This window comes from Felis catus, chromosome C1 (genome assembly GCF_018350175.1).
Source record: "Felis catus isolate Fca126 chromosome C1, F.catus_Fca126_mat1.0, whole genome shotgun sequence".
NCBI lineage: Eukaryota > Metazoa > Chordata > Mammalia > Carnivora > Felidae > Felis > Felis catus.
Window position 1 is genome coordinate 24,905,363 of NC_058375.1, and position 27,443 is coordinate 24,932,805.

The window sequence follows — 27,443 nt, forward strand, 5'->3', positions numbered from 1 at the left end:
TAACCACAGGACGAATATGTGAGATAGACCCGGGCCAACATTCCTTTTAAATGGCTTGATCCCCGGGGCGCCTGGGTGGCTGAGTCAGTTAAGTGTCTGGGTCTTGATTTTGACTCGGGTCATGGTCTCATGGTTTGTGAGGTCAAGCCCCACGTCCGGCTCTGTGCTGTCAAGCACAGAGCCTGCTTGAGATTCTCTTTCTCTCTGCCCCCCCCGCTCTCTCTCTCTCTCTCAAAATAGACATTAAAAAATTCTTTGATCCCCATATATTCGTTTGCTAGATATGCTATAACAAGTACCACAAACTAGGTGGTTTAAACAACACAATTTTATTGGGCTAGAAGTCTGAGATCAAGGTGTGGGCAGGCTTGGCTCCTCTGAGGGCTGAGGGAGAATCTCTTCCAGGCCTCTCCCCTAGTTTCTGGTGGTTTGCTGGCAATCTTCGCAGTTCCTTTGCTTCTGCTGCATCATCCCGATCTCTGGCTTCATCTTTACATGACGTTCTGTTTTTGGGTCTCCGTGTCCAAATTCTTCCTTTTCACGCGACACGCATCATATCGGATTAGGAGCCTACCTCCTCCAGTATGACCTCATTTTATGCAATTATATCTGCAACAGCCCTATTTCCAATAAGATCACATTCTGAGGTATGAGAGGTTAGGGTTCCAACACATACATTTTGGAGGACACCCCTCCAAACCCTTAATACCCCACAAACCTCAATTCTAACTAGTGGAACACAGACCTTTTTGGGGATTACTGTTAGCATAGAGCTAGTTTCTAAGTATTCCCTAAAGGCCTGGGTATTTCCATTCCCCTAAGCACAGGAACATAGATAAGTGGCTTAAGATTCCCTTGGGGAACACTGAAATATTTGCAATTACAGTGATGGTTATATTGTTGGGTGCTACCTCCAGGGTACTCCGCACCCCTTTATTCAAGGACCTTGGGCCCGATAATTTAGTGAGAGTTCGTAGCTTTCCATTTTGGTGACTCAAAACAGGTCTCTTTTTGCCAGATCTGGAGTCTTGATTTGGGTTATACCAACCAAATAGGACCTTGGAAGGTTCTATTTCATCACTCCGGCTCTGTTGCCTTGGTACTGCCCCTTGGCTCCTCCACTCCGGGACCCCATCATTCCTACTGACGTCAGGGATTCCATTTCAACGGCAGCATCTCTTAGCTTCATTCCCAGCCTATGGAGGATATAAACTACAGCACTCTCCAAGATAAGGTGTTCCTCTTATCTACATACTTTCCAATTCCTTGGTGAAAGGAACATCCTCAGCAATTCTAGAGGGCAAAATTAGATTAAGTCACACATATGACAAATCTGCATCAACATTTCTATCTTCATGTTTTTGGATTTATCTTCTGCTATGCTAAGGAGTTTTAGGAGTTTCAATTTGAATGTATACCGTGTGCAGTCCAGGTTTCATCTAACCAACCAGCTAAGAGCCACTCGTAGCTGCTAAAGCCAATATACTGAATCCAGAATCTCTAGAATTTCCGTATCCATAAATTCAACCCAAACGAAATAAAATTTTGTTCTTTTCTTCCTGGTCTAATTTAAACCTTTAAAACCCAGGTTTCTGCTGATTCAAATTAACCAAGTCTTACCATTCTTCTGTAAGCCTTCCCTCGTATCAGACTTTGTTTGCCTTCCAGAAGCACATCGGGATCTAACTCTAGTTACAGATCTGGTGGCAACATGGGGTAGTGGGTTGGACATGAGTATTGGCATTCCCTTTCAAGGCAACTACCCAAGGTCTCCAAGTAAGACAGGACCAGCCATATTAGTGAGGGGAAGAAAGGCTGTTTCTGCTGGTAAGAGACACTAAGTGGAATCTGGATTCAGAACACTGGGACTTACCTAAATCCACTCAAATGTCCCCATTTCTCGTTTCAGGGTCCCATTCTCTCCCAAACAAGGTTCTAATTTTCATGTAAGAGACATGGTAAGGCTATGAATTTAACTCATGCTGTAATTCTGTAACCCAGAATCTCCTCCTGATTTTCACGTACATCGGCCTTGCAGTTGCAAGAGACAAAATTCTTCTGGGGCTCTCCTATACATGCCTGGAGCTGAAAATGTAAAGTATTGGGGTCTTGGGGTTTTTCGCTTTTTTTCTCCTTTACTTCTTTAGCATCGCCACCACCATCTAGGCCCTCATTTCTTACATGATGGTCTGTAGTGGCAGCCATTTGATCTGCCGACGTCCTCCAAGAGACTTTTCGTTTCAACCGAAGCACAAATGTACGTAATCTTTGTCTACTATTTTCCAATGGCAATTTATCCTCATTTCCTTCAAAGCCAACAGTCATAACTAATCTAAGAGTGCCATCTGTGAGGGCCTACTGCCTATAACCACTTTCGGAAACAAACGGTTATTGGAGTTTAGTAGTTGCAAGACACAAAACCCTTCTACCTATTTTAAGTAGCAAGGGATTCAACGCAAGTAAATTAGGTGCTTGCAAGAACTGGAAAGCCTGAGCAGTGGGCTCTAGACTGGATCTCCAGGTCTACCCTGGTAGCATTCCCTCTGCCACCATCAAGATGAGGAATCATCAGGCCACCACAGGCTGACTACAAGAACACACATCACTGTTCTTTATGATCAGGAAGCCCTTCAACACTCACAAAACTACGGGCGGATATTGGGTACCACTGAAGAGAAACCCAAGGTCTTTAGACCCTTGCAGTAGCAACAAAGTAGCTGAAGATGGCCCCACAATCACTTCTTCCTTCCACATCTTATTTATACATTTAATTGGCAAAATTTAAATTATATTCAGAACCTTGGTTTAAGGAAGTTTAAAACCCATCGCTTTTAGCTTTCCAGCCTCTGGGTACAAGAAAGTGTATTAGAAAGGGTCAGAATGAATGAGTACGCATTTACCATATCCACGAGTTTCTTTACATGACCCCATTCAAGTGGGACTGGTGACACACCCTCTCCCAGTTTTAGCCCATTTGAAAGCTGACTGCAAGCATCCCATCTGTCTGGCTTCGAAGATTACCTCTCTTCCTGGACTCAGAGAAACTTACAATTTCCTGGTCTTCAGAGTTGTTTTGCTGATCTATACAATCTCACCCCCAGCCATCTCTTCAACCTCCTTGGTCCACATATTCCAGCCAAATAGGTCTCTAAGCTGTGTGTGTGTTTTTTTAAACAGGCTAAGGATGCTCCACCAAAGGGCCTTTGTATTTTGTTCCCAATGCCTGCTATGTTCTTCCCCTAGATAGAAAGAACCATTTGGTTCTTTCTCACTCCCCTTAGGATTCTGATCAAATGTTCACGAAAGACGCCTATACTACCATTTGAAGTGGCTCCATCTACCACTCTCTTTACTCTCTCTACTCTGTTTTCTCCAGTGCACTTATCCTCATCCAGATCATCTATTTTATCGTCTTTCCCCCACTAGAGTGTACGCTCCACGGGGACAACAATTTTGTGTTTTCTTCGTTGTTGCATGCTACACTTGAAATGTAGTAGGCATTTCAAAACGAACGAATGCTGTACAAAGAAGAAGTTAAACTTTCCCCATTTTCTAAAGGGAGAACCAACTTTTCCAACGCATTACTCATGTTCTCCTCCAGGTGGTGCTGAAGGGCCTTTTCATCAGCTAACGTCTAGGCTGTACAAAGTAGTGTTGCAAAGGATTAGAATAAGCTTAGTTTTTCATAGCCTCTGGTCTAGAGTTCTGGGCTTTTCTTAGATGACCCCCATAATCTCCCTTATTTATTCTTATTTCTGCAGGAGAAAAATACATGGGTCTTTACCAAAAGCATTTCAGTACACCATGTCAATCTTTGCGACCCCATAATTAACGATTATTTTCCCCATTTTGGTTGAGTGACAGCAGACTCAGAGGCAACTGTCCAAGTGTCACAGCAGGAAGAAGTGGAGCTTAGGTAAGAACACAGGTCTGGCTGCCAATTCTTGTCACTCCCAAAGACTTCTTCGAGTTTATCAAAGTTAACTGCTGTCCTGGTAAGGCTTCAAGAGAACTGCAATCTTGAGCTGATAATTTGCATTTCACAGATTTGCAGACTGTTTGCCCCCTTTTCCAACAGTTTCCCTTTTTCACACAAGGACACCCTCCAGGGCACTTCCTTCCAGAGACTCAAAGTCCACTAACAGCATTTCCCATCTCAGGTGCAGGGCAATGTGCTCAGTCTGGCTGCAGTGCCCAAGAGACAAGAGTCTTCCAAGTTGTCTGTTGTCCAGACTCATCATCCTCATTGTGGTAAAGCACAGGCCAGGAAGACAAGGAGCAGGTGCATCTGTGGAAGGAAACAGAAAGCCATCTGGTCCTTAGGGAAAGGGTGTTTTCAATTCTTCCTCTGGGCCCAGGGCTAAGGTGCTAAAGAAGTTCCTTAAATATTGTGGAAGAGTTGGGGAAATTAAGAGCATGAGAGAAAAACTGACTCACAGGTCACAAAGTAAGTTACTGCCAGGTTTAGAATCTTACATCAGGTTTCATGAATCTTTTAGTTTTGCTGCTACACTATGTATGAGCTCTCATTTCTAAGGCCAAAACCCCAAGTAGTACTAACATAGCTCAATTCTGACAAATCTATAAGAGCAGATAAAATCAAATGTTGAGATTTTGATGGCATGTCTCCTATCTCCTTTCATGATGAGTTTTAGTCACATTCCTTAGTTCCTCTTACTCAAACTACATTGGCAAAACTAAGAAAGCCTTTTGGAACGGGGAATGTGTACCCGGGAATGTAACAAACAGTCGGGGTTATTGCTCGGTGATTATGCAAAACCAGTACCTTTCCTCCTCCAGTAAGAATACTCGGTCCCCAGCCTGTAACCTCCCATCATTCACTGGGACTCTCTGAAGAGTCACTGGCACAGCCACCCCTTCTCTCCTCTGAAGCACATTCCTACTGGCGGCTACAGTGCGGAAAAGAAGTAAAGCTTGAACAGGAAAACTGCAGGCTGCCTCTAGAGGACAAATGAGGTTCATTTTAATCTACAGCTTCTCCATACAGCTGACTCAGCTAATTCTGCAGTCTGACCCCGGAGTCCCAAACAAGCCAAGCTTCGCTTCCTGTCAGGCTCGGAGTCGTTGGTGTATAGGGGCTCCACTGCAGTCTAACTAGAACACAATGCTTCTTCCCTGGGATTAGGAAAACTCCCATCCTGAGACTGGTCTATTCAATCACACACTTGGCTCTGTAGGACTGTCCCAAGACAAGGAAAATGAGAGGAGTTGAATTACGACAGAAATCTTTATTAAAATGTGTTTCTTTCAGTAATATGTTAGCATACGTACAATATACACACATACATCTGTACACTCTTTGACACACCTCACGGATTGCCACTTTCAGTTTAACCAATAAATTAAAACTAAAACAAGGAGGGAAGGGGTTGGGGGGTGGGACGAAGGGCAAAAATTTCCATGTTTTACCTGGTAAGAAATAGCAAATTTCTCAGAATTTCCCTGGGGAAAACCTGTGACCAGAGAATATTTGAAATAAAATACATAAATTCCCGCCCACCCCTCCCCCCCCCCACAAAAAAAAAATTCCAAAAGATGCAGTTACAAGTGTGCTTCTCAGAACAGGAGCATTCATTCCACTTCATACTCTGCCTTCTGCACCTTCTGGCTTCAAGACAGTCTTCCCCTCGGCTGGGGCAGAGAGGTTCATATGGGCACTTGGGCTCGGTGCACCTTGGGCTCTGGGAGTGGAGGGGCAGGCTGCCGTCTGGGAGCGAGGGGAGCCACACTCATCTGAGGTGATGTCCGGCACATCGTCCGACTGCGTGTCCGAGCTCTCCAGGTCACTGCGGATGCTCTCAGGCTGGGCCAGGCTGATGTCCCAAGGTTTGCCGGCCAGGCAGTCTTTCTGTTCACAGCTTTGGTGTTTGCAGGGGGGGTCCTCTTCGTTGCCGACACTGCCGCCACCGCCACCACCTTCTTCTTCATTCTCTGCCATCTGGGCGTGAACGTGGAGTGAGTCCTCTGTGCTGCTTCCACTCACCAGCTGGTAGTGGCTTGGTTTGGCTTCAATGTCCACTTGGATCTCCATATTGTTGCATTCTCTGTGGAGACAAAATCCACTTTGCTGAGTCACGTACGGGTCATGCTATACCTGTTGGTACAAGCAGTTTGTGGGTTCAGAATTAGAAAGTCCGAAACACAGGTAGTCAGGAGACGAGAGCTCACTTTTGGCAAACGTAAAAATTTAACCTAACTCTCAAGTGAGATGGTGAAGAACTAGATCTCTTTCGACGATTAAAAACACATACGCACCTCTGCCAATTTCTTTATACAACTACAAAAGAGCTTTCAAAATTCAGCTAAGGGTCGGACCCTCACACTATCTTACTCAAAACATGAAAGTGAAAGGAGATTCATAGTGTTTTGCTATTGTGTCACCATTGGAAGGAACCAGAACCCCTCCAGCAGGGGGTGCTGCAATCACACCATGTCAGTTACACTAGTTCCTCAAAAATAAAGAGAAATAGGCAACGGGAGTCACATCAAGCAATGAGCAACATGAGAGCAGAAACCACAGACCCACAGACATCAGTGAACAGCAACCGAGCTCCTTAAGTTTCATGTGAATAATTATACAATAGCCAAAAAAGACCCAAAAAAGGGGAGGGGGGGGGAAGGAAGAAAAGGGAGAAAGAAAGAAATCTCTAAATGTCAAGTGCTAACAAGAAGAATCAATCAAGAGATCTCAGACACTCCTATACCAAGAACCTGCCGGGTGAACTCAAAGGGCACACACGATATATCCCATCCGACAGCACACGCAGCCCTAACAGGAGGCGTTGAGCTTCTGAAGGCCTATACCCAACTACAAACTCCAACCTCTCCTGGGCATCTCTGACTGTTCACATACCTGTCCTGTGGGTTGTAGGAACTGATTATGGAACCGGCCATAGCACGAGTGCTTGCGTTGTCACTAATTGCACCAAGACTGGCTGTGTCTTTAGGGAAAATTTCCTTTTGGACATCGGCTTGAACTTCTAACCTGTGTAAAGAGGGGACGTTCACGTTAATATGAGACCTGGGTATTCTGAGACAGTCTGCTTCCTGGCACACATCTCTTCTATTATTCTCTTGCAAACTGAGTTGATCTGATCTTCTCCAATTGTCAAATAGCTCAGATAGATGCCCACATATTTTCTCTCTTGAATACCTATTGAAATCGTCCCCTCCTTTCTATCCCCATTGCTACTACTTAACTTTAGGTGCTCAACATCTCCTCCTTGGAAAACTGCAGTTGGGTTCTCTCTCCAGCAGCCCTAAGTCCAAGTCCAACACCTTCCAGATCAGTGCCAATGTGGACAAAGACCCGATCACTCTAACGGTCCTCTCTTGGTTCTCTACTGCCAACAGGCATTTAAAGTCTTCCTGATCTGCCTCCAAGCTCTCTCTCCGGTTTCGTCTCTCACCACAGTCCTAAATCATAATCACTCTGAATTCTTTCTTTCCTTACACACCTATATACATTGTATACTCCATGACTCTGCACATACCATTCCCTCACTCTGGAAGTTTCCTTTCTTTATGTGACAAACTCATATTCAGTCCTTAACAACAACGGAGGTATCATCTCCCCTCATTCTCCCAGCAAACCAGTCATTTCCTGTTAAGTACTCCCATAGCACCTACATACTTATTAAATCAATTCGTGCATCTCTCCTCCAATCATCTGTGAGCTCCGAAAAAAGGAGAGACCACATCTCATTTATATTATGTCTTGCACATGGGAACTCAAACACTTAGCTATCAAATTACCTCCAGGCGATGAGACTGAAGGACACAGAGGATCCGATCTCCCACAAGAGCAGCAAGCTTCCCCGATTGTGTCTCAAAGCTGAGAACCCATAACAATTTCCCTTCTTGGCTGTAACACCAGTTTGCAGTTCACCTTAAGTATTTCCTCTTAATAGGTTTCACAGTCAAACCCACCTGACTCATGCACTTCCTATAAAAGGCTTTCACAGAACTGGAACAGCTAGACTGGCTAAGCAGCAGTTTCAGCAAGTCAGTCTCCAATTATGTCTGTCTGCTTCTTTACAAGGGTGATGGTTTTAAGAAAGCCCAGCAGTGAATTCTCTGGCATGTGGGGGCGGGATCCCCTAACAAGAGACGGCCAGAGTCATGAGATACAGACAGGTCAGCAGCAGCCTTCAGCTGCACATTTGAGCAACCACCATCCTGCTGCCTATGCCTTGCTCTGTAGCTCCGGCCTCAGATGCCCTCAAGCATGTGCCACGGCCCAAGAGAATGAGGCGTCAGATCACAGGCTTGGGTTCTAGTTTTGGCTCTTCCACAGATTCGGAGAATTGGAAGAGACTTTTCACAAACACCACCATTAGGTGCTTCCCAGATGCCAGCTTATACAGTGACTGTGCTAGAATCACCTGGGGAGCCTTTTCCAAACGTAGATCCCCAGGTTCCACTCCAGGAGATTCAATTTATTCATTTTGGGACAGGGCCCTGAAGTCTATTTTTAAGAGGCTCCCAGGTGACTGACAGGTACTCAGGTGTGGGATCCAATCCATCTGTCATCTGTTGCTTGACTCCTTAGCCAAAAGGCCTAATAGCCAAATGGCCATCTGGTCTTACTTTAAATAGTTCCAGGGATAGGCAGCTCAGTATTGTCAAGGTTATCCAATCCAATCCTTCTTTGGATTTTTATATAGATTTTCCCTATAATCTCTATAATGAAACAAAATTAGTTTCCCTCTAACTTCTGCTAAGTTGCCTTAATCTACCTCTTGGCATGAGTCAGAATCCCTTCTTCCAACTCAAGGTCCTTCAGCTATCTGAATATGTTCTGGTTTATCTCACTGGTAAAATAACTGAGCAGGTCAAAACGTTTTTAGTCATAAAGTTTTACATCGTCTCAACACATGTTCATAGAATTGATTTTCCTTATCTATCAAATAGGAGTAAGAAGGCAATAAGGATCACAACACCAATAAGCCAACAACATACAGCATGAATGCTGTTCAACGGAAAGTCAGTGACAAGCCTAATGGGGAGTGCACTTTAGTGATTGCCACAAAAACGTGTGCTTTCCCTTCCAGAAGCAGGCAGCTTAATGTAGTAGAGGGAAGATCTGAAGTCAGGATTACTCTTTACGTGGAGTCGCTATGGTGCAGTGGGAAGAACACCAAACTTTCTGTAATTCACTTAACATTTCTGAGCCCATTTCCTCATTATGAAGTTAAAAACACAAAACCCCCCGGCTCCACTGGTGATTACATCAAATGAGATGATACAGGAGATGTGCCCAGCACAGAGAAATGACTCAAAACAGGTATTTTACTTCTTATGATTCCAACTGGTTCTGTCAGAAATTATCTATCTGCTTACCTGCTATATTTTCCCTTGCCACTGGAAAGAATGCCACCACTCAGCGTGCCCCCTGAGAGGGCTGCAAAGCTGGCTGTTTCGCTGTATGGACCCTGCATAACACTAAGTCCATCTGTAGGGCTTCCGCTGGTGCTCAATACACTAGTCAGACCTTCAATGCTGCTCTCCCCGATGCTGGGGTTCTTAAGGGCTCTCCAGGCATCTGCCACTGGGGAAGGAACGAAATATCTCAATTGAAGATAACACAGCATCAAGACAGAGTCTGCTATTTTCCTGTAATGACTCTTCAGAGTGGAGAGCATTCATGTAGAAGAATACTCGTATGTCCACTTAATGAACAGCTACTACATGCAGCCACTACATGTCAAATGCTTGAACATATGTTAATGTTTAATCTTCCCAATAAGTCGGCAATAACAGGCCCAATTTCAGCTGAGGAAGTGAAATCTTAGAAGTAAATGACTTGTCCCATTCATGGCTGGTCACACAAAACTACACTTCGGATTCTAAGTCCACTATTATACCACAGATGCCATCTAATCAAACATGAAGATTTCAAAATACGTTCAGGTCACGTGCTGATACTAGTAGGAAGCTTAAAAAACTTGTGGGACTCTCTGTGCCCTAGCTTAGTTAATATGGTAAAGCAAAAACATCAAAGTAGAAGTTGGGGGGGTGGGGAGGCGGGGAAGAAGTCGAAAGACTTGCTCTAGTCCCAGCTCTGCAGAAGCTCTTAAACCCATTTAACAGATGTTGAGACAAAAGCTTAAAGAAGTTCCCATTAAATGAGGATGATAATAGCCCTTGCCTTCCCTATTCAGAGAGCTGCTATAAAAACCAGATGAGATAATAACTGTGTAAAGTCCTCTGAAAATTATAAAGTACTGTGCAGGTATAAGACTTTATTATAATCACTACTATCACCAGCATACTTGGAGTTACTTGGAATCCTACTAGTTTGTGCCTGCCACACAGAGCCAAGTACCAGAGGAATTAACCTAATAACTCTGGAACAAAGAAATGAAAAGCTAAAAATACTTTACCCCCTACAAAGCTCATTACCCAAAGTAATCCAATGACAATCTCTCTGTAAAATGTACAGAATTCTACTGATTTTTATCTTCCGTCCCATAAATTTAAAGGGAAATTAAAATTCTCCCTTTACCTGTGATTGGACCATCATCTTCATCAAACTCAATTTTCACCCCCTTTCCATTGGCTGTGCTAACTCCACAGCCACCTCCACGACAGAGAGAAATGGGCACAACCCCATAGACATAAGCCAGCATAATGGGGACACCAATACCTGGGGGAGGAGAAGGAAACAAGTCAGCAGGCCATCAGGTTTCAACCGCCCTAAATTTTCCTTTCCAGCCTGAGCACAGACAAACCACTTTATAAAGGGCCACAGAAAGACAGAACATGGCTTATCCTAAAGAGGTAGGTGGGACTAAGAGACGATGACCGGACTTGGAATTAGGCCTGGATTAGAATCCTGGCTCCAATTTACTAGCTGTATAACCTCGGCCATATCTTCCCAGGGTTGTCAATGACCACAAGAAAAGTATGTACAGTGCCCAGCACAGTGAGTACACGTCGCTTTCATTTTCCCTCTTCTACTCACTGCTGACATGCTAATCCAAGAAACAATCAATAATCAAACATTAAATAAGTGGGGGCTTAGAATCCCCACGCCTGCAGAGTGTGAATTCCAAAATCTTACTGCTGTGAGAGGCAGAATGGCTTAGTTAAGAGCACAGGCTCTGAAGTCAGACTGCATTGATTCATGTCCCAGCTAAGTGACCTTGGGCAAACTACTGCACCTTTCTATTACAATTGTGCTGCTGTGAGGATCAAATGAATTAATACATGCAAAACACTCAGAACTGCTCCTGGCACATGGAGAGCCGTAATAAATGTTACTTATAATAGTCTTATTCTAGAACAAACCCTCATGCCTCTTAAAATACTATGAGGCATTAAGCAAATCAAAATAAAAAAATAAAAGTAATTTTATTTTGTGGGTTCCCTGGCAAGTGGAGAGGAAAGGTGAAAAACTAGGCCTTAAAGTGATATCCTTTAATTCAAACTTTTCTATGTGCCAGATGGAGTTCTAAGCACTAATTTAAGAATGAAAGATCCCAAAGTGTGACAATTTAGTGCAGCTGATAATCACAATGATAGTGCCTAAAAGAGTTAACTCCCAAGGTGGGTTTCGCATGGAATGTAGGAGCCTCCGAGGTGAAGCATCTGGCCAGCTGGCTAAACTGCTATAGTTGGAAAGCGAGAGGTATGGGGGGGGAGGGGTGCTAAAGAAAAGAGAGGGAGGGAAGGAGAAGAGTTGTGGTCTCGGCTAGCTTACCCACACTAACTGCAGCAATGACTGGGGATGCAATGACTGACAAAGTCACTCCTCCTGTGATAGCCAAATTCCTCTTGTGTTTGGAGGTTTTCCTTCCCTCATATCTGCTGTGAATCTAAGAAGAAGAAATAAAATTCAGGTCAGCAGGTTAGGATATCAATCTTTTTGCTAGGGTGAAAAAAGACAAGTGAATATTCTATCTGTATTAAAATATATCCCCCACCCACCAAGAGGCCATCTTACTCCAATCTGAACCTAACTCAGACCAGGGTGACATAAAGTAATACAGAAAAAGTTAATCCAAGAAGAGACAAAATAACTCAGAGGAGTGAGGAAAAGTATTTCACCTTTAAGTCACCGAGACAAACCAGGCCCAGGATGCTAATAAGAACTTCCAGATCTCTCGGGGTTTATGAAAATCCATTTAAGAAATTAAGGTTATTTTTATCCAAGAACCAGCTGGTTTTCAGGAAGCTCTGAAATATAAGCTCCTCCCTATTTCCTTCAAACCTTTACCAGCAAACCTGGGGATGGAACATACATAGAACTCAGCATGTCTTACCTTCCTGCCAACATAAACAGGAATGCCGATGACCATGGCAGGAATGGCAATGCCAGCAATGAGGGATATCCCCACTGGAGCACCAATCAGTGTGCCCAGCTGCCAAAGAATTTTCTTCTTACGGCTCCACGGCTTCTTGCCCCAGAATGTGCAGCCAGAGGGGCTGCAGAGGAAACATGCTGAAGTTAATGGTAATATTACAAATGCAGCTATTGTCACCAGAGGGCTTACTAAGAGCAAGAGCCTTCTTTTTCAACAGGAATGATTAATAGTTACAAGAGGTTACAGGAAATGAATATATCATATGAGGGGGAGCAAAAGGCAAGGTCAGATTACTAGAGCTCTGGGCCCTTTACTTTTGGTAAAGGTACGCTTCCAGCCTTGAAACCTCTTTCCTTTCTTTTCTGTTGAACTCTGTCCTCCTTAACCTATCAACACTGATTCCGCTTCCTTGACTGATATACTACTTGGGATCCTGAACAACCTACACACTCGATATCGCATCCAAAAGCACTGTGCCCGGCAGCTAATAAACACTGATTTGCATAGTTTTCTTGGCATCTGTCCTACCCATATCCAATAGATAGTGTAAACTATGTTCCTGGGAAAGGACATAAAAAGACTTTGTCACACCCTTTATGTCAGTTTCATATTCCGAGTTTGGCTACTTTTATACCCAATCCTTATGTGTTCAACCATTTTTGCTCACTCCCTTTGTCCCATCTTCTTGACTAGACAGGATAAGCAATTTTGAAAGTAGGGATCATGTCTTACACACTCATGTCACTGATAATCGGTATAGTGTCAGTACTCAATGCCTGCCATATTGGAAATGAAAATGCTTCATGCACACAGTGAATGTTAAGTTGGTAAATATTAACTCCTTCAGGACAATATTTTAATATTCAACCTGAATCCTTTAGAATCCTTTAGGAAGTCATTACATGCAAGAAACTGTAAAAAGGTAAGTCCGACCTTAATAAACTTATGCAGTTTAGCAAAATTAGACTTGTATATGAAGCAAAAGTAGTGATGTTTATTAACAAACATTTAACGAATGCCAATATAGAAGAATGAGGCAGAAAAAGCTGGGGAAGGCATCATAGACAAAATGGCATTTAAGTGACCTCTGAAAGGTGAATAAAAACTGAACAGGTTGAGATAAAAAGAGGTTGCTGGGAGGGCGATGTGATCAGAAAGCATTCTGAGCAGAGGCAAGAACATAAACAATTATGAAAGAACATGAACAATAAGACAGCATAGAGCAGACACAGGGAACAGCAAGCCCAGGTTACCTGTAATATATAGCATGTATAAAAGCAACATGGAAAAAGCGAGAAAATTAGATGATGACCAAATTGTGGCAAGACTTAAAGCCATGCTAGGGAAACTGAACTCTATCTGGAAGGTAATGAAAACAGTCCCTGGAAGTTGCTGAACTCGAAAAAAACATGGTCACAGGAGTGCTTCAGAAGAACTTTTTATAGCTTCCTTACTCTGTAATGTGAGGACAGACAACTATGTCTCTTTGACCTCCTTTTTCCCCTCAATCAGTAAAAGAACAAGATTATAAAGCAATGGACACATTTGCCTTCTCACCTGAGGTAATGCAAGTCTGAGATCTCTTTCATACAAAGCCAACAGAATTCACAGCCACACACTGCACAGGTCATATGATTACAGCTCCCATCATTCATCTTGATAATGTAAGCACTGCATCGTGGGCATGGCTTGATGTCATCTGCTAAGAGGGGAAGGAAAATCGGGTAGAAAAATATCCCTAGTTAAACCTAGTTTGATTTATTATTCCTAGGAATATATATAAAAAATGAGGAGGCAGTCAAAAACTCTCAACTAAGAATTCCAAATTGTGCAACCCACTTCACTGGAAGGCTGGCTATGTCTAGACCTCAGGAATTTTCATAAAATGGATCCTGTCTCATATTGAGCTGCCTATCCCCCAAACTGGCATCTTACACAGCACTTAAGCCACACTCTGAGCAAGAATACTTCCCAAGAGAGAAAGATCGTTCCAAGAAAAATGGAATTTCATCAGCCAATAGGCTGGCAGAATTCAAAGCAGAGTCCTGCAGGAGGAACAGTCTGCAAAAAAACTTTAGCTCAAGAAACTCGTTTCTCAGTCTCAGTATCATTGTGATTTGCTGTTAACACAACCCACAGACCCTTCCCATGATACTTTCAAATTCAAAACCTAAATATAAGTGGGTATGCTATGTAGCACACACCTAGTAATTTTCACAGCAAGCTAGGAACTATCCTATTAAAATGACAATTTAGGAGATTATGCTGTGCCAGGAAAAAGTAAATGGTAAAATCTTTCCTACCAGCCTCTCCCAAATGACATCAGTGAAATAAAATACATTTATAAAAGGCAATAAACTCAGTGAAATTTTTAAGTAGGTTTACTCTGACTTGCCAAGGTTCCTCCTTTTAAGGTTAATCATTAATCCATACTAATATTATTTCCTTTCCTTAACTCTGTACCCTACTTCCAAAAGCAGTGGTGCATTTAAAGCTGGTAGGAAAATAATAGAAGTTTAATACTAATTAAATGTCTTTCTGCTTACAATGAAGGTTTTGAAAAAGTCCTTAGCAGAGGGACCTAATTACTTTCCAATATGAGACATATTACTAAGAAGGTAGAAACTAGAGGGGCTCCTGGGTGGCTCAGTCGGTTGAGCGTCCGACTTCAGCTCAGGTCATGATCTTGTGGTCTGTGGTTTCGAGCCCCGCGTCGGGCTCTGTGCTGACAGCTCAGAGCCTGGAGCCTGTTTTGGATTCTGTGTCTCCTTCTCTCTCTGCCCCTCTCCCACTTGTGTTCTGTCTCTCTGTCTCTCAAAAATAAATAAATGTAAAAAAAAAAATTTAGAAGGTAGAAACTAGAGAATTCAATTTTGTTGCATTCCAATTTTACCAATTTATAGGTTGGAAAACCTATAGTTATTAGAGAGAGAAGCTACATATCAAATACAACGTTGAAGGTATTACCAAATATGTTCTGCTCTCTGATCCCAGGAAACACTTGGTTATACATTAAGATAATCTCTCCTAGCTTTAGGCTCATGTTATGAAATATCAAATAAAGAGAAAAATGAGAAAATGCCAACTTATACCTGGTCCAGATTCTTGCCCATAACTGAGACCTGACGTGTGCTTGGTCCGTACTCGCAAAGTCTGTGCCCTCTGCTGACGGGCCATATCGCATGTCTGATTTGGATGCCATATTTGCTTGCAGTGGTAGCAGAACTCCGTTTGGCAGCCTTCCCTCTCACAGGTCAGCTTTGGGCAGCTGGCACAGCCATAGGCAATAACAGCATAACTGGGTAAGGACACAGGAAGAGAGATCAGTAAGGTAAGAAAGATCGAAACAAGACAGACATTATTCATCAGTGTCAGTGGGGTAACACTGACACTCCTTGTCACTACACATGATATAGAGAGAAAAGAGTACACATATCACACATAACATATACACACAAGCATGCCGAACAAACTGTAAAACATATTCTGTGTGAGAAAGTAAATTTCTTCTTGAGATTCTAAAAAAACACAAATCACTTATTTGTGAAAAAATAGGGGAAAATACCATAGGTAGCCTGAATTCTAGCACATATTCAGTCACAGTTCAAGCTGCTTTAAAAGCAGTTTCCCACAGCAAGTTTCATAAATTACAGGGTACAAAACTATATCCTTTTGATGGTTTACTATATTTAGAGAGATTAGAATTTGTTTACACTAAAGGACAGAACATTTGTAAAACAAGCTATAGCAAAAACTAAAGTATACTTTTTTATTTTTAAGTTCCACAGTGAAGCTGGTCTGACCACACACGGCCTGAGACAAGAGCCACAGATGGATTATGACCAGCTTCTCCTATTGAAAGCTCATTTTATCTTTCAAACTTTTTTTTTTTTTTTACTCAAATCTATACCTTGAAATATCTACTTCCTTGACAGGCTCCAGAGTCCAAGAATATCATTCTTCTACCTTACTAATTAATACAGAATAAGGTTATTATCTCCCTCTCCTTCCTTCTCTCTTCTGATACACATTCTCAGTAAAGACGGGCAATTCAGAATCTATCTGCACCAACATCAACTGTTTCTTATAATTCATGTTTATTTTCCAAGAAGTCTCTCTCACAATCCAAAATATTAGTAACTATTAGCACTTCTGACTAGTTCTAAATATGTCAACTAAATGTTCAGATTACCCTAACAAGTGAATGCTTGTTTAAAATAAAAAAAAAAAAATTAAGTAATTTAAAGAAACAAAGAAGGGAAAATAGCAGTTGTGAAAGTTCAAACAATTTTTAAACAGGTCAATGACTGTAGGCTTAGGTGTTGCCATTGGGCTTTGCTGTCCCCTATTCCACTTTCTCTTCCAATTGCCAAAGACCTTAAACAACTTTTATGGAAGGCTAATAAAAGTTTTCTTGGGTTTCTTCTACTGTTTATTTGAATGTACATTAGATGTTCATAACAGCAACTCAAGTTCTCAGGTTTATTATAGATTCTGCAAGTTGATTTGAGAATGACATTGAAGGTATCGATGACATATCACCTGTGTTACATAATATAGTCTGTATTAAATCTCTTCTCAGAAACAGCAAAGAGGTCAATGTATGAATGCAAATGATTCATATCCTGTAGGAGTTCTGAGCAAATTTACCCCACCTCGCTGCAAAATAACTACTACAGATAAACAATGTTTCTCCTGAAGAAAGTGACTTCCTTACTATTCTGGGTTCTAGGAAAGGTACTGGATGGCCTCTGAAAAGTAGTCAACTTCTGATGATACAAATTACACAGTCAGGAAGCCTTGATCATTTCCTGATCCATTCCTACCTCACACGGTGGGAGTAAATATTCATTAACAGAATCTTTTATTTTTTCTTTAAAGAACATTTGACAAGATTGATAATGTCAATTTTGGGTGTAGAATTTGGTTCTAAGGAAGTAAAATAACCCCAAATACTCACGAACACACAGCAATCTATTACCATGACACAGAATTACTCAGGGCACGAGACTTGGCATTCCTGTTTTTGGGCGCCTGGTCTGGGCTCCTTGTCCCTGACTCATATTGCATGACACTGAGCTAATTTAAATCTCCAAGCCTTAACCTCTACCCCAAAAATGGAGGTATAGGTGCTTGCCACATTTAAGTGGAACTACACATACTCTAAAACTGCATTTGAGATCTTGCCCTGAAAGGTATGGTATAAAAACACAGCACATTTTATCCTACTTCATAGCCTTTGCATAATCTACTCCTTCTGCCTAGAAATGTTCTTTCCTTTCTTCTTCTTGCCCTGGCAAATACTTTATCCATTTAAGAACCGGCTCAAATTTCATCTCCCTATAAAATCCACTTAATCTCTCTAGGCGGCTGGTTGCCTACTTTATGTCTATGTATGATTATTTCATATTACTTATCACATTATGTTCTAATTATTTGTGTATACATATGCTTCCCCAACCAGACTAGACTCAAGGAAAAGTATCATCCTTTTTTTTTTTAATCTTCAGGGTATAGTATACTGGTTCATGCTTAAAATGCTTGTGTTCAATGAATGATAGAGACCCTCTCCTGCCTTAAGTTCTTTACTTTCCCCAGGCCATTCTAACTCTTCTCATGGACCATTACTCTGTCCTAAAGCAATCTTTAAACTTTATCCATGTATCTACTGGTTTACTATATGCCAGGTACTATAACTTAGTCCTAAAAACTTTGTCTAAGCCCATTTTAGGAGTAAACTCCTAAATTCTGAATAGGGTAATCTTCTTCCACAGGTAGTTGAAAAAAACTTCATCCTTGAGACCAAATCCACCTTGATGATCTTGTTCTTTCTCTTCCATATCCCACACTGGAGTCTCTCTCCCACCCTGCTCTTAGATTAACCAAGCACTCAGGCTTGCTAATTAGAAGCTAAATGGGGGGTGGGGGTGGGGAGGGAGAAGCAGCAGCTAAATAGGTGTTGGAAATTACATGCTGCTAAGAAAACAGACGTGTCCTTCTCCCTCCCCTTAATTTCATACAAATTTACCAATTTTATTCACTTCCTAAGTCTTCAGAAATATGTGTGACAGGCTAGACCACAGTATTACCTAACTTCAGCCCTGGAGAAAAAAAATCCCATTATTATTTGATTACGTTCCACATACCCTAGTAGTTAAAGAAATGTGTTCCTGGGGCGCCTGGGTGGCGCAGTCGGTTAAGCGTCCGACTTCAGCTCAGGTCACGATCTCGCCGTCCGTGAGTTCGAGCCCCACGTCAGGCTCTGGGCTGATGGCTCAGAGCCTGGAGCCTGTTTCCGATTCTGTGTCTCCCTCTCTCTCTGCCCCTCCCCTGTTCATGCTCTGTCTCTCTCTGTCCCCAAAATAAATAAACGTTAAAAAAAAAATTAAAAAAAAAAAAAAAGAAATGTGTTCCTATATTATGTCTGCACTTTGTAGCTCCAGGCCATGTAACTTCATTTACAAATGGACCCTGAGCATGTGTAAGGGTAGCAGATACGCACCAAGTTGTCATGAGCTGTACTCTTACTATCTCTCCCCCCTCTATTCCCACCCCCTTGGTTCAAACTCATGTCACCTCTTGGCCAGACAACTCTAAGAGTCTACTATCTAGTCTCCTTATTCTCCACTCCAATCCAAATTCCAATTCCAGAAAGTTATCTATCATGATGTTACTCTTTTACTTAAAATCCTTCAACGAAAAAGAAAAAAAGTCTTTCAAACCTAAACTTTGCATGGCTTAGATAGGGCTATCAACTTGAATCCAGTCTATATTTTCAGACTGATCTCTAGTTACTTTCCAGATCACGCTCTCCATATTGTGCCTCCAGAGGCTGACCAAACTAGCCTCCAGACTTAGCATTGCATTTTTATACCTCTATGTATTTGCTCATAACCCTCTGATTTAAGATGCTTTTTTCTCTACTTGCATCTTTATTTGCCTTGTAGGAATTACTACTCATACTCTTCAAGGCCCAGATCAAATATTACCTGCTCTGCGAAGTCTTTTTTTTAATAAAGATTTTTTAATGTTTATATATTTTTGAGAGAGAGAGAGCACAAGCAGGGGAGGGGCAGAGAGAGAGGAAGACAGAGGATCTGAAGCAGGTTTCACGCCATCAACACAGAGCCTGATGTGGGGCTCAAACCCATGAACTGTAAGATCATGACCTGAGCCAAAGTCAGATGCTTAACTGAGTCAGCCACCTAGGCACCCCTTTCTTGACACCCTCATACAAAATCTTTCATCTATCCTCTAAGAGGATTTGTATTTTCTTTAGGATGTGTTACACTGCATTTTCTTTCTTTCTTCTTCCTTTCTTCCTTTTCCTTTTTTTTCTCTTTCTATCTCTCTACCTACCTATCTACTTACCTATCATCTCTTCTAACAGGCCAAACTCCCTATCAAGAGGACCATGTCTAAGTCCTTTTTGTAATACCCAATATTTACCTAAGGTTCAACACTTTATAATTCTCAAAAGTGTCTACTTAATGATCATCTGTCCTCTTCTTACCCTCCCCCTCATTATCTGCTTCTCTTCCAAAAACTGTGCTATTCATTATCTTTATCTATCTTCAACCATCTAAATTCAATATCCCATTCTTCTGAGATCTAACTGAAAGATTTTGTTCACAGTGTTGTGGAAAAAGTTGGAATACAGATATCCTAGTCTAGAGGAGCTCTTAATCTATCCAGAGTACAAGATTCATTGTTAAATAAGGACACTAACAGAAGACAGAAAAGCTGTTAAAGGAGTTGGAAAACTGCAAATAGGGAAAGTTTCAGTTAAAGATGCCATCGAAAAAACAAAAACATGTTTCCTGTTGGTCTAAGTTTGGGGAAATTACACCAGATTGAAAATTACACTGTTTATTAGCATTAGCAAAATTTACAGTGTATATTAGCATGTTTAAAGGGTCCCGAAAGCTCAGAAATATATTTTTTTTTTTTTTGCTCAAGCCGGTATTTCCCAAGCTTATTTGGTCACAAAACGTTTTCCTTTCCAGTAATACGTATAATATACATTGGAAAATACTGTTGTAGGTGAAAAACGGAAAATAACATGAAAAGATGGTAGAAGACTATCATGGGGCTTGCATTATAAGGGTAGATCATATAAATAATCACTTCTTAAAGACATAAGAAGTCATCTTATAGGTCAGGTATGAACAGGTGTGTTTTTTTTTTTTTTAAGTTTATTTATTTTGAGAGAGACAGAGATAGTGTGACTGGGAGAGGGGCAGAGAGAAAGGGAGATGGAGAATCCCAAGCAGGCTCTGTGCTGCCAGCACAGAGCCCAATTTGGGGCTCAAACCCATGAAACCTTGAGATCATGACCTGAGTCGAAACCGAGAGTCAGATACTTAACCGACTGAGCCACCCAGGCGCCCCAGGTATGAACAGTTCTAAGCAGGGGAGTGATCTAAGATGTTCCACTTTAGAATGAGTACTTTGGCAAATATGGGAAAGATATATGGAGCTGGAGGATGATGCAGATGGACAAGCGAGGGATGGGGGGCTTAAGAGGCTTAAGAGACTTAAGAGTTGTGAAATAGAAGGTACAGACATCAATTAAGAGAAAACGTCCACATCAACTTTATCTCAATTTTTTACATGTCATACCAGAAAGACACACACACACACACACACACACACACACACACACACACACACACCAAAAGAGAGAGATAAAAGATGTCCAGGAAGGTTGCAGAGAGGAAAAGAAAATCCTCCCTCATTGACTGAGAATTTTGTCTTGCTCATACGTGTGCTAGAGATGAACAGAAGGTTCCTATTTACAGGATGGTCCAGTCCAGTTCTCCAGGAAGACCAACAGCTGATACTACCTGTTGGGGTCACGTAGGAGGGGGGACTGAGAGAGAACCAAGCAATGAGAGGCTGGAGTGGTAGACCTGCACAAAGAATTTAGGTCAAGACAGCCTTATCTCCTATTTATTCGTACAGAAGGTCTGCTGTTGTACACCAGGAATTTTCTTTGCCTCCTCTGCTCACCCCTCAGTCTTCCGGAGATTCTGAAAGGGTTTGAAGACTGGCAACACAGTACTTAACAGGAAAACATTATATATTTACATGAGGTGGGGGTTTCTGAAAAGACCTCATGCTTAAGCAGAGACTCTAAGCAGTTATAATCAACTGCACCACTTATTAGCACTGAGACATTGAAGCCCACACTTAAACTTCTCTGGGCTGGTTTCTCCTCTATAAAATAAATTTACCATAAAGAACTATAAAAAGATCAGTTATTTGTATTTTCAGTTACTTTTACCTATTAGAAAGTATGTTTTAAATGTACTTGGTAATGCTGTACTTAATAATATTAAATAATAATGTAAATGTTTCCCCACTGAAACCGGTCCTCTTATTTATGATTAAAATAAAATCATATTCAAGTATGGGAAAAGGAAAATTCATGACTCTTTGCTCTGCTCTACAAATACCTTGTAAACAAATAATTTTTAAGGTTTATTTATTTAAGTAATCTCCACAACCCACAAGGGGCTCGAACTCATGACCCCAAGAGTCAAACGCTCTTCAGACTGAAGTCAGCCAGGCGCCCCATAAACAAATAATCTTTTAATATACAGTGTTCTCATTATCATAATCACAGTGAACCTAACGATCAGAACTCTGTAAGATCAATTACATGCCTCCTTCAAATACACACACATATACACACACAGAGCAAAGGGAGGACTTGATAAATCTGGCTGCAAGAAGTTGATTTATGAATAAAGGTGGTCAGGTTCAAGAAGAGAACTGGGGATTATGCTTCTCTAACTGCTCATCCAGAATTTTAACAGACATAGAAGAATAGAACCATTTGATTGAAACAAAACAAAATAAGCTATTTCTCTCCTGGCATTAAAAAGAGGTGGTGGGGCACCTGGGTGGCTCCGTCAGTTAAGTGGCTGCCTGACTCTTGATTTCGGCTCAGGTCATGATCTCACCGTTTGTGAGTTCAAGCCCTGCATTGGGCTCTATGCTCACTGCACAGAGCCTGCTTTGGATCCTCTGTCTCCCTCCTTCTGCCCCTTTCCCGCTGATGCTCTCTCTCTCTCAAAAATAAACGTTAAAAAAATTTTTTTTTAATAAATTAAAATAAAAAGAGGTGGCAAAATCATTGGCCACATCCCCAGGGAACTCAGACACTTGTTTGGGAAGTGACAGAATTTTAAAGTTACTCTCTATTTATCTAACACCTCCAACTGCACACCTCAAAACACTTTGTAAACATTAATTAATAAGCCTCTCAAGTCAGGAAAGGATTAGGCCTATTTCAGATAAGAAAAAACAGATAAGTGGCTCTTCACAAAAAGAATCAGAAAAGAAACTAGATTCTAGCATCCTTGGCTCTTTCAATGTTGTCCTTAGGCTACAACATTTGACAAAATGATCCAAACAGTAGCATCCCCAATAATGCCAACAATCTCATGCTTTTAAAAAGAGGAAAGAATATTGGCCTTGGTTGGAGTTAAGTGTTTCAAGCTTGGTTCCACCACCCACTAGTTATATGACCCTCAACAAGTCACTCAATTTATTTAAATTTCATTTTTCTCATCTGTAAAACTAGATCAAATGTATCTTACAATGTTGTAAGAATCAAATTCAATTATGTATGCCTGGCACATGTATACTCAGCTGCCAGCTTGCTTGCTTTCTCCAAACTCTACCTTCTTTAAACCCACACATAACACACTTAAAAATATAGTTATATAATTTTTATAATTCTCTTAACTAATTAAAAAAACTCTGGATGATACTAATCCAATACTTGGCTGAAATAAGAAATGGTCTTAATTCCTTAATAGCTTTCAGTAAAGGCTTACAGTTTACCATCAAGATGGTAAGTGAATTCCTGTCCATTTTTATTGATGTGAGCAAAGACAGTGACTGATTTCATAGAAAAACAAAAAGGGAGTTTTTCCAGAAAGATAATCAGTGATGCCACATTTCTCAGTTAAAATTCAGGGAAAGACATTTCAAAAAAGTAGTTTAATATACTATTCCAAAATTAACCATGCAATGTTCTCCTAATGTTCTTTTAGTTCAGAAAATAGATCAACAGTATGTATGATGCCTGCATATCATATGTATATTAACCTCTAAAGGCCATTAAGATCACCAGACCACCAGAAATAAGAGCCTACAAGGTTCCCTCCCACACTTATTAATTGAAAGCGAAAGTGATCTACCATAGACAAACACCATACCTCTGACTACAACCCTTCAAAGTAATTTAGAAACTCCATCTCAGTGAGGTTAAATAACACACCCGTCTCTAAACAAGTCTGGCAAAATAGAAAGAAGTTAACTCTTCTAGACACTCTTAAGACAGCTTCTTTCTAAGGAGACAAATAGCATCGGGGAAATCTTAAAACAGCCTTGATATACAGGCTACAATTAAAAGCCCTCCTTAACTCCTTTGAAGCAAAGGACCATGCAGCTTTTTACTGGCATTACATTCTCACACTGCAAGGAGTCCCTAGCATCTTTTTGCCCCCAAAGCATAATACACAAGAATAAAATGATCTGCCCAAGGTCACAGAATTGGTAAATGGCACAGTCTGACTCCCAACCACTTAGATAAGCTCTCCTTTGCTGCATGCAACCATTCATGGTTTGTACTGACAGTAACACACAGATTTTTTTTCAAGGGGGGGGTGGGGTGGGGAGGGTGGTCTCCACTGAACACTTTAGATAGCAAAATCTGCTGGAATTCTGTCCCTGTAAAGACTGCATATTTTCTCACTGACCTTAAAAATTCAGGATATACGGTGCATGAAAAAGACTGTCATCAAGAACTCACGATCAGAGGGGCCGGGTAACACATTTTCTCCTACCGTGTCAACCTCTGGGCATCCTTCTTCTCAGTGCCCCGTTGCTTCTCTGGACAAAGAAAGGGCCCGTCCACCCCTCACTCTGCCCGAGGCAGCAGTGTAAAACCACAGCGGGCCTCCCAACAGCTTAGCACAGAAGGCACACGATGCCCCGGGTGCCCCAGAGCTGCCAGTGAGCTGTCCTTTCCCCCTTAGTGCCATTTCCATCACCTCCATTCCAACTTTCAGCCGCGGTGGTCAGAACACACCTTCTGCAATGCTGCTAAGTCTGCCCATGGCCAAAGGGACACACCCCTCCGACTGCTGCGAGCCCCTCAGAATGATATTCTCATTCCATCCTTTGCCAGTCATTCCCTCCCAGCCCTCATTAAGACATGCCCCCTACACCTCTGGACAGAGGGGCGTTCCCCCGACCTAAAAGCCTCTCCAGGCCTCCTGACTTGATGGACAGCTCCCTTGCCCTCGAGGACCGCTCAGCCCCCACCTCAAGCCCTCGGGTAGGGCGGGTGGTGGGCGCCTTCCCCCACCGGTCTGGGCTTGCCGATGGGGGCCGGTCACCAACCCGCCGCACTTGCCGCCTTCTCCTTCCTCCCGCTGTTCATCCCTCTCCGCTCCCTCGGTGCTGGGCCACACACGCGCACCCTGGGCGCCGCCGACCGCCTCTCCGGGCCGGCCACACGCGGGGTGGGGTCCGGTCCCCGGGCCCGGGTCCCCCTCCGCCGCAGCCCCTGCCCGGGCGGCCACGCCCCCGCGCTCACCCGCAGTCCGGGGCCGGGCACCAGCGGCAGTCGGGGTCCGAGGCCAGGTAGCGGCGCAGCATGAACTCCTCGTACTTGTGCATGAGCGGCGGGTCGGCGAGCAGCAGGCGGATGTCGTGCGGGTTGAGTCGCTCGCTGCACTCGGGGCAGCTGATGGGCACCCGGCTCTCGCTGATCTCCAGGCGCAGGTAGTGGCGGAGGCAGTCCCGGCACGAGCGGTGCGGGCAGCTGAGGAGACGAGGGGCCCGCTCGGGCGGCAGCCGCACCAGGCAGAGCGGGCACTCCACCTCCTCCGGGCCGGGGCCGCCGCCCTCCGCCGCCTCCTCATCGTCGAACCCGGGCCCGGCCGCCGCCGCGGCCTCCGCCTCCGCCTCGGCGGCCGGCTCGGCGGGCAGCGCCTCGGGCGGCGGGGCCTGGGCCGCGGCCGGGACCGGGGCGGGCGGCGGCGGCGCGGCCGGGGGCGGCGGCTCGGCCTGCGGCTTGGCCCGGGCGCGGCGGCCGCGGGCCGAGGCGGAGAAGACACTGTGGAAGGTGAGGCGCCGGCGCCGGCCGCCGCTGCGGCACTTGGGGTCGGGCGCGGCCGCGTGTAGAGATGTAGAGCGCGGCGACTCGGAGTCCTTCTCGGAGCCCATGGCCCCCAGAGGCCCAGGAGCGAGGGGCGCCCAGCGCCACCACTGCTCCCGCCTCAGCGCCCCCTCAACCGGCGCGGCGACCGCCGCCGCCTTGGCCGCCCTCCCCGAGCTAGAAGCCGAGCGGCCGCGTCGAAGTGATTATAAAGCCTCCGCCCCGCGCGCCGCTGCCCACTGCGCAGGCGCTTCGCTGAGACACCTCACAACCCGCACCGCCCCCCCCCCGGAGAGGGGGGGGGCGCTGGGCGGGGCCGAGTGGGGTGGGGCCCGGCGCGCTGGGGCGGAGCTCCGCTTCCTCCCGGTCATGGGGTTCGGGGCAGCCATCTTGAGGAGCCACACATCCAGCTGCTTTTCCCGGCCCCGTTCCCCAATTCTGTACCCCCTACCGCCTTCATCCTCGAGATGGGAGTTTTCGGTTTGCCTTTCCTCGCGGATAGGCTGATTGCCACTTCCAGCAAAAGATACTTAGGTTACTTTACCTGTAAAACCCGGACAGGGGTGGATCAGGTGGTGATTCCCAACTGGTCCACCTCGCAACAATTCTTCCGTCGTTTAAGTTAACAGCATTAATTAATAAAGAATATAGTCATTCATTAAGCATCTACAAAGTGGAAGCATTACTAGATAAGACAGACAGGGTGTCCTGTCCGCAAGGGATTTGCAGAATAAAGTCCGAATTCCTTAATCTAGCATTCAGTGCTCTCTGTGAGCTAATAAACTGTATTCCTAGGCCCACCTCCCATCCTATCCTCCTGGTAGCTTGGTTACTTACAATTGCGGAAGGAGGCCCAGCGTTTCTTTCCCCCTGGAGGTGTCTGTCCTCTGCTGTACGCAGGCTTCCTGGTGGGATGTGAGCATGCAACTACGACAGCGACAGGAACCATCAGTTAGGATGAGGTTCAGTCGCAAATGACAAAAGAAAAAAAAATAATAACTTACGATAGAAATTGATTTCTTTCTTCACAAAAAAGAAGCCCAAAGGTAGGCGGTTTTGAGCTGCTCTGCTACACTCAGCGCTTGGTTTCCAATCTTAAGTTTACCTCATTGCGCTCCACCTTTGGAAGCATGCAGGAGAGAGGGGGAAAAGTGCACCCTTTTCTTTTTAAGAGACTGCGCTGGAAGTCCCACGCATTTTTGCTGACATCTCATTGGCCAAAATAATGAGCTACGATGAGAAATGTCGCCTTTTAACTAGGCGCAATGTGCCCGGCTAAAAATAGAGGCTCTGTGATTGATAGAGAATGGTAGAATGAATACTGGAAGGTACCAGCTGTCTTTCTCATGGGTGGCATTTACAACCACGAGAAAGGTCCCCAGGAATAAGCCCTAAGAAACTTCAAAGTTTTGAGGTAAAACAGTGGAAGAGGAGCCAGCAAAGGAAACTGAGAAGCAGGGACTGTGAGAGGAGAAAAACCAGACAGGTGTGATGTCACAGACACCAAGATGAAATGTTGCGATTGTCAATTGTGACAACTGCTGCTGAGAAGTCAGGAAAGAAGAGAGAAGTGACCAATACCGTAAGGAGGGGGCATGTTTCTCCTCAAGTAAGGAGGTTTGCTACTGGATGGCTAAAACAACAATTAATTTCTATATATTCGTCAGAATAGGCTAGGCTCTGCTATGGTAACAAAGAACCCGAATGGCTCAATGGCTTAACCCAACAAAGGTTTATTTTTGTCACTCATGCAAAGCCTGATATGGCTCAAGGTGCTCTCCAGCCTACCGATCCTCTACTCCACTGGGTAACTCAGAGATCCAGGTCACTTCTACAACCTCAATACAAGGCTTTCAGGATTGCCTCCATAAGGGAAAGGTTGCTACATAGAAGGTAATGTACCGGCAATGAAAGACTTCAGCCTGGAAATGACA

General features: G+C 43.6%; 1 protein-coding gene across 4 annotated transcripts; it reads right to left on the minus strand.

The window, feature by feature from the left end:
• Nucleotides 1–5,229: 5,229 nt before the first annotated feature.
• Nucleotides 5,230–25,760, minus strand: RNF19B (ring finger protein 19B). Of its 4 annotated transcripts, none has more exons than XM_023258426.2 (9): nt 24,946–25,748; nt 15,422–15,627; nt 13,887–14,031; nt 12,288–12,450; nt 11,726–11,840; nt 10,529–10,669; nt 9,364–9,571; nt 6,875–7,006; nt 5,230–6,065 (listed from the first exon to the last, which is right to left on the minus strand). In XM_023258426.2, the coding sequence occupies exons 1-9, from the start codon at nt 25,575–25,577 to the stop codon at nt 5,603–5,605; spliced, it is 2,205 nt and encodes a 734-aa protein (XP_023114194.1). In that variant the 5' UTR covers nt 25,578–25,748; the 3' UTR covers nt 5,230–5,602. The 4 variants fall into 4 exon arrangements, with proteins under 4 accessions (XP_023114194.1, XP_023114195.1, XP_044891432.1 ...); XM_023258427.2 differs by having other exon boundaries at nt 13,887–14,028; nt 24,946–25,742; XM_045035498.1 differs by having other exon boundaries at nt 5,981–6,115; nt 24,946–25,760.
• Nucleotides 25,761–27,443: the final 1,683 nt, after the last annotated feature.

What these genes read in the sequence shown, in the direction of transcription:
- RNF19B (XM_023258426.2), bottom strand. Translation starts at nt 25,577, where the DNA reads ATGGGCTCCGAGAAGGACTCCGAGTCGCCGCGCTCTACATCTCTACAC. An exon ending in TCAGACTTGCATTACCTCAG is followed by an intron (nt 12,451 to 13,886) that starts GTGAGAAGGCAA and finishes TTTCCTCTGCAG; the next exon opens with CCCCTCTGGCTGCACATTCT. An exon ending in AGATGATGGTCCAATCACAG is followed by an intron (nt 9,572 to 10,528) that starts GTAAAGGGAGAA and finishes TTCCTTCCCCAG; the next exon opens with TGGCAGATGCCTGGAGAGCC.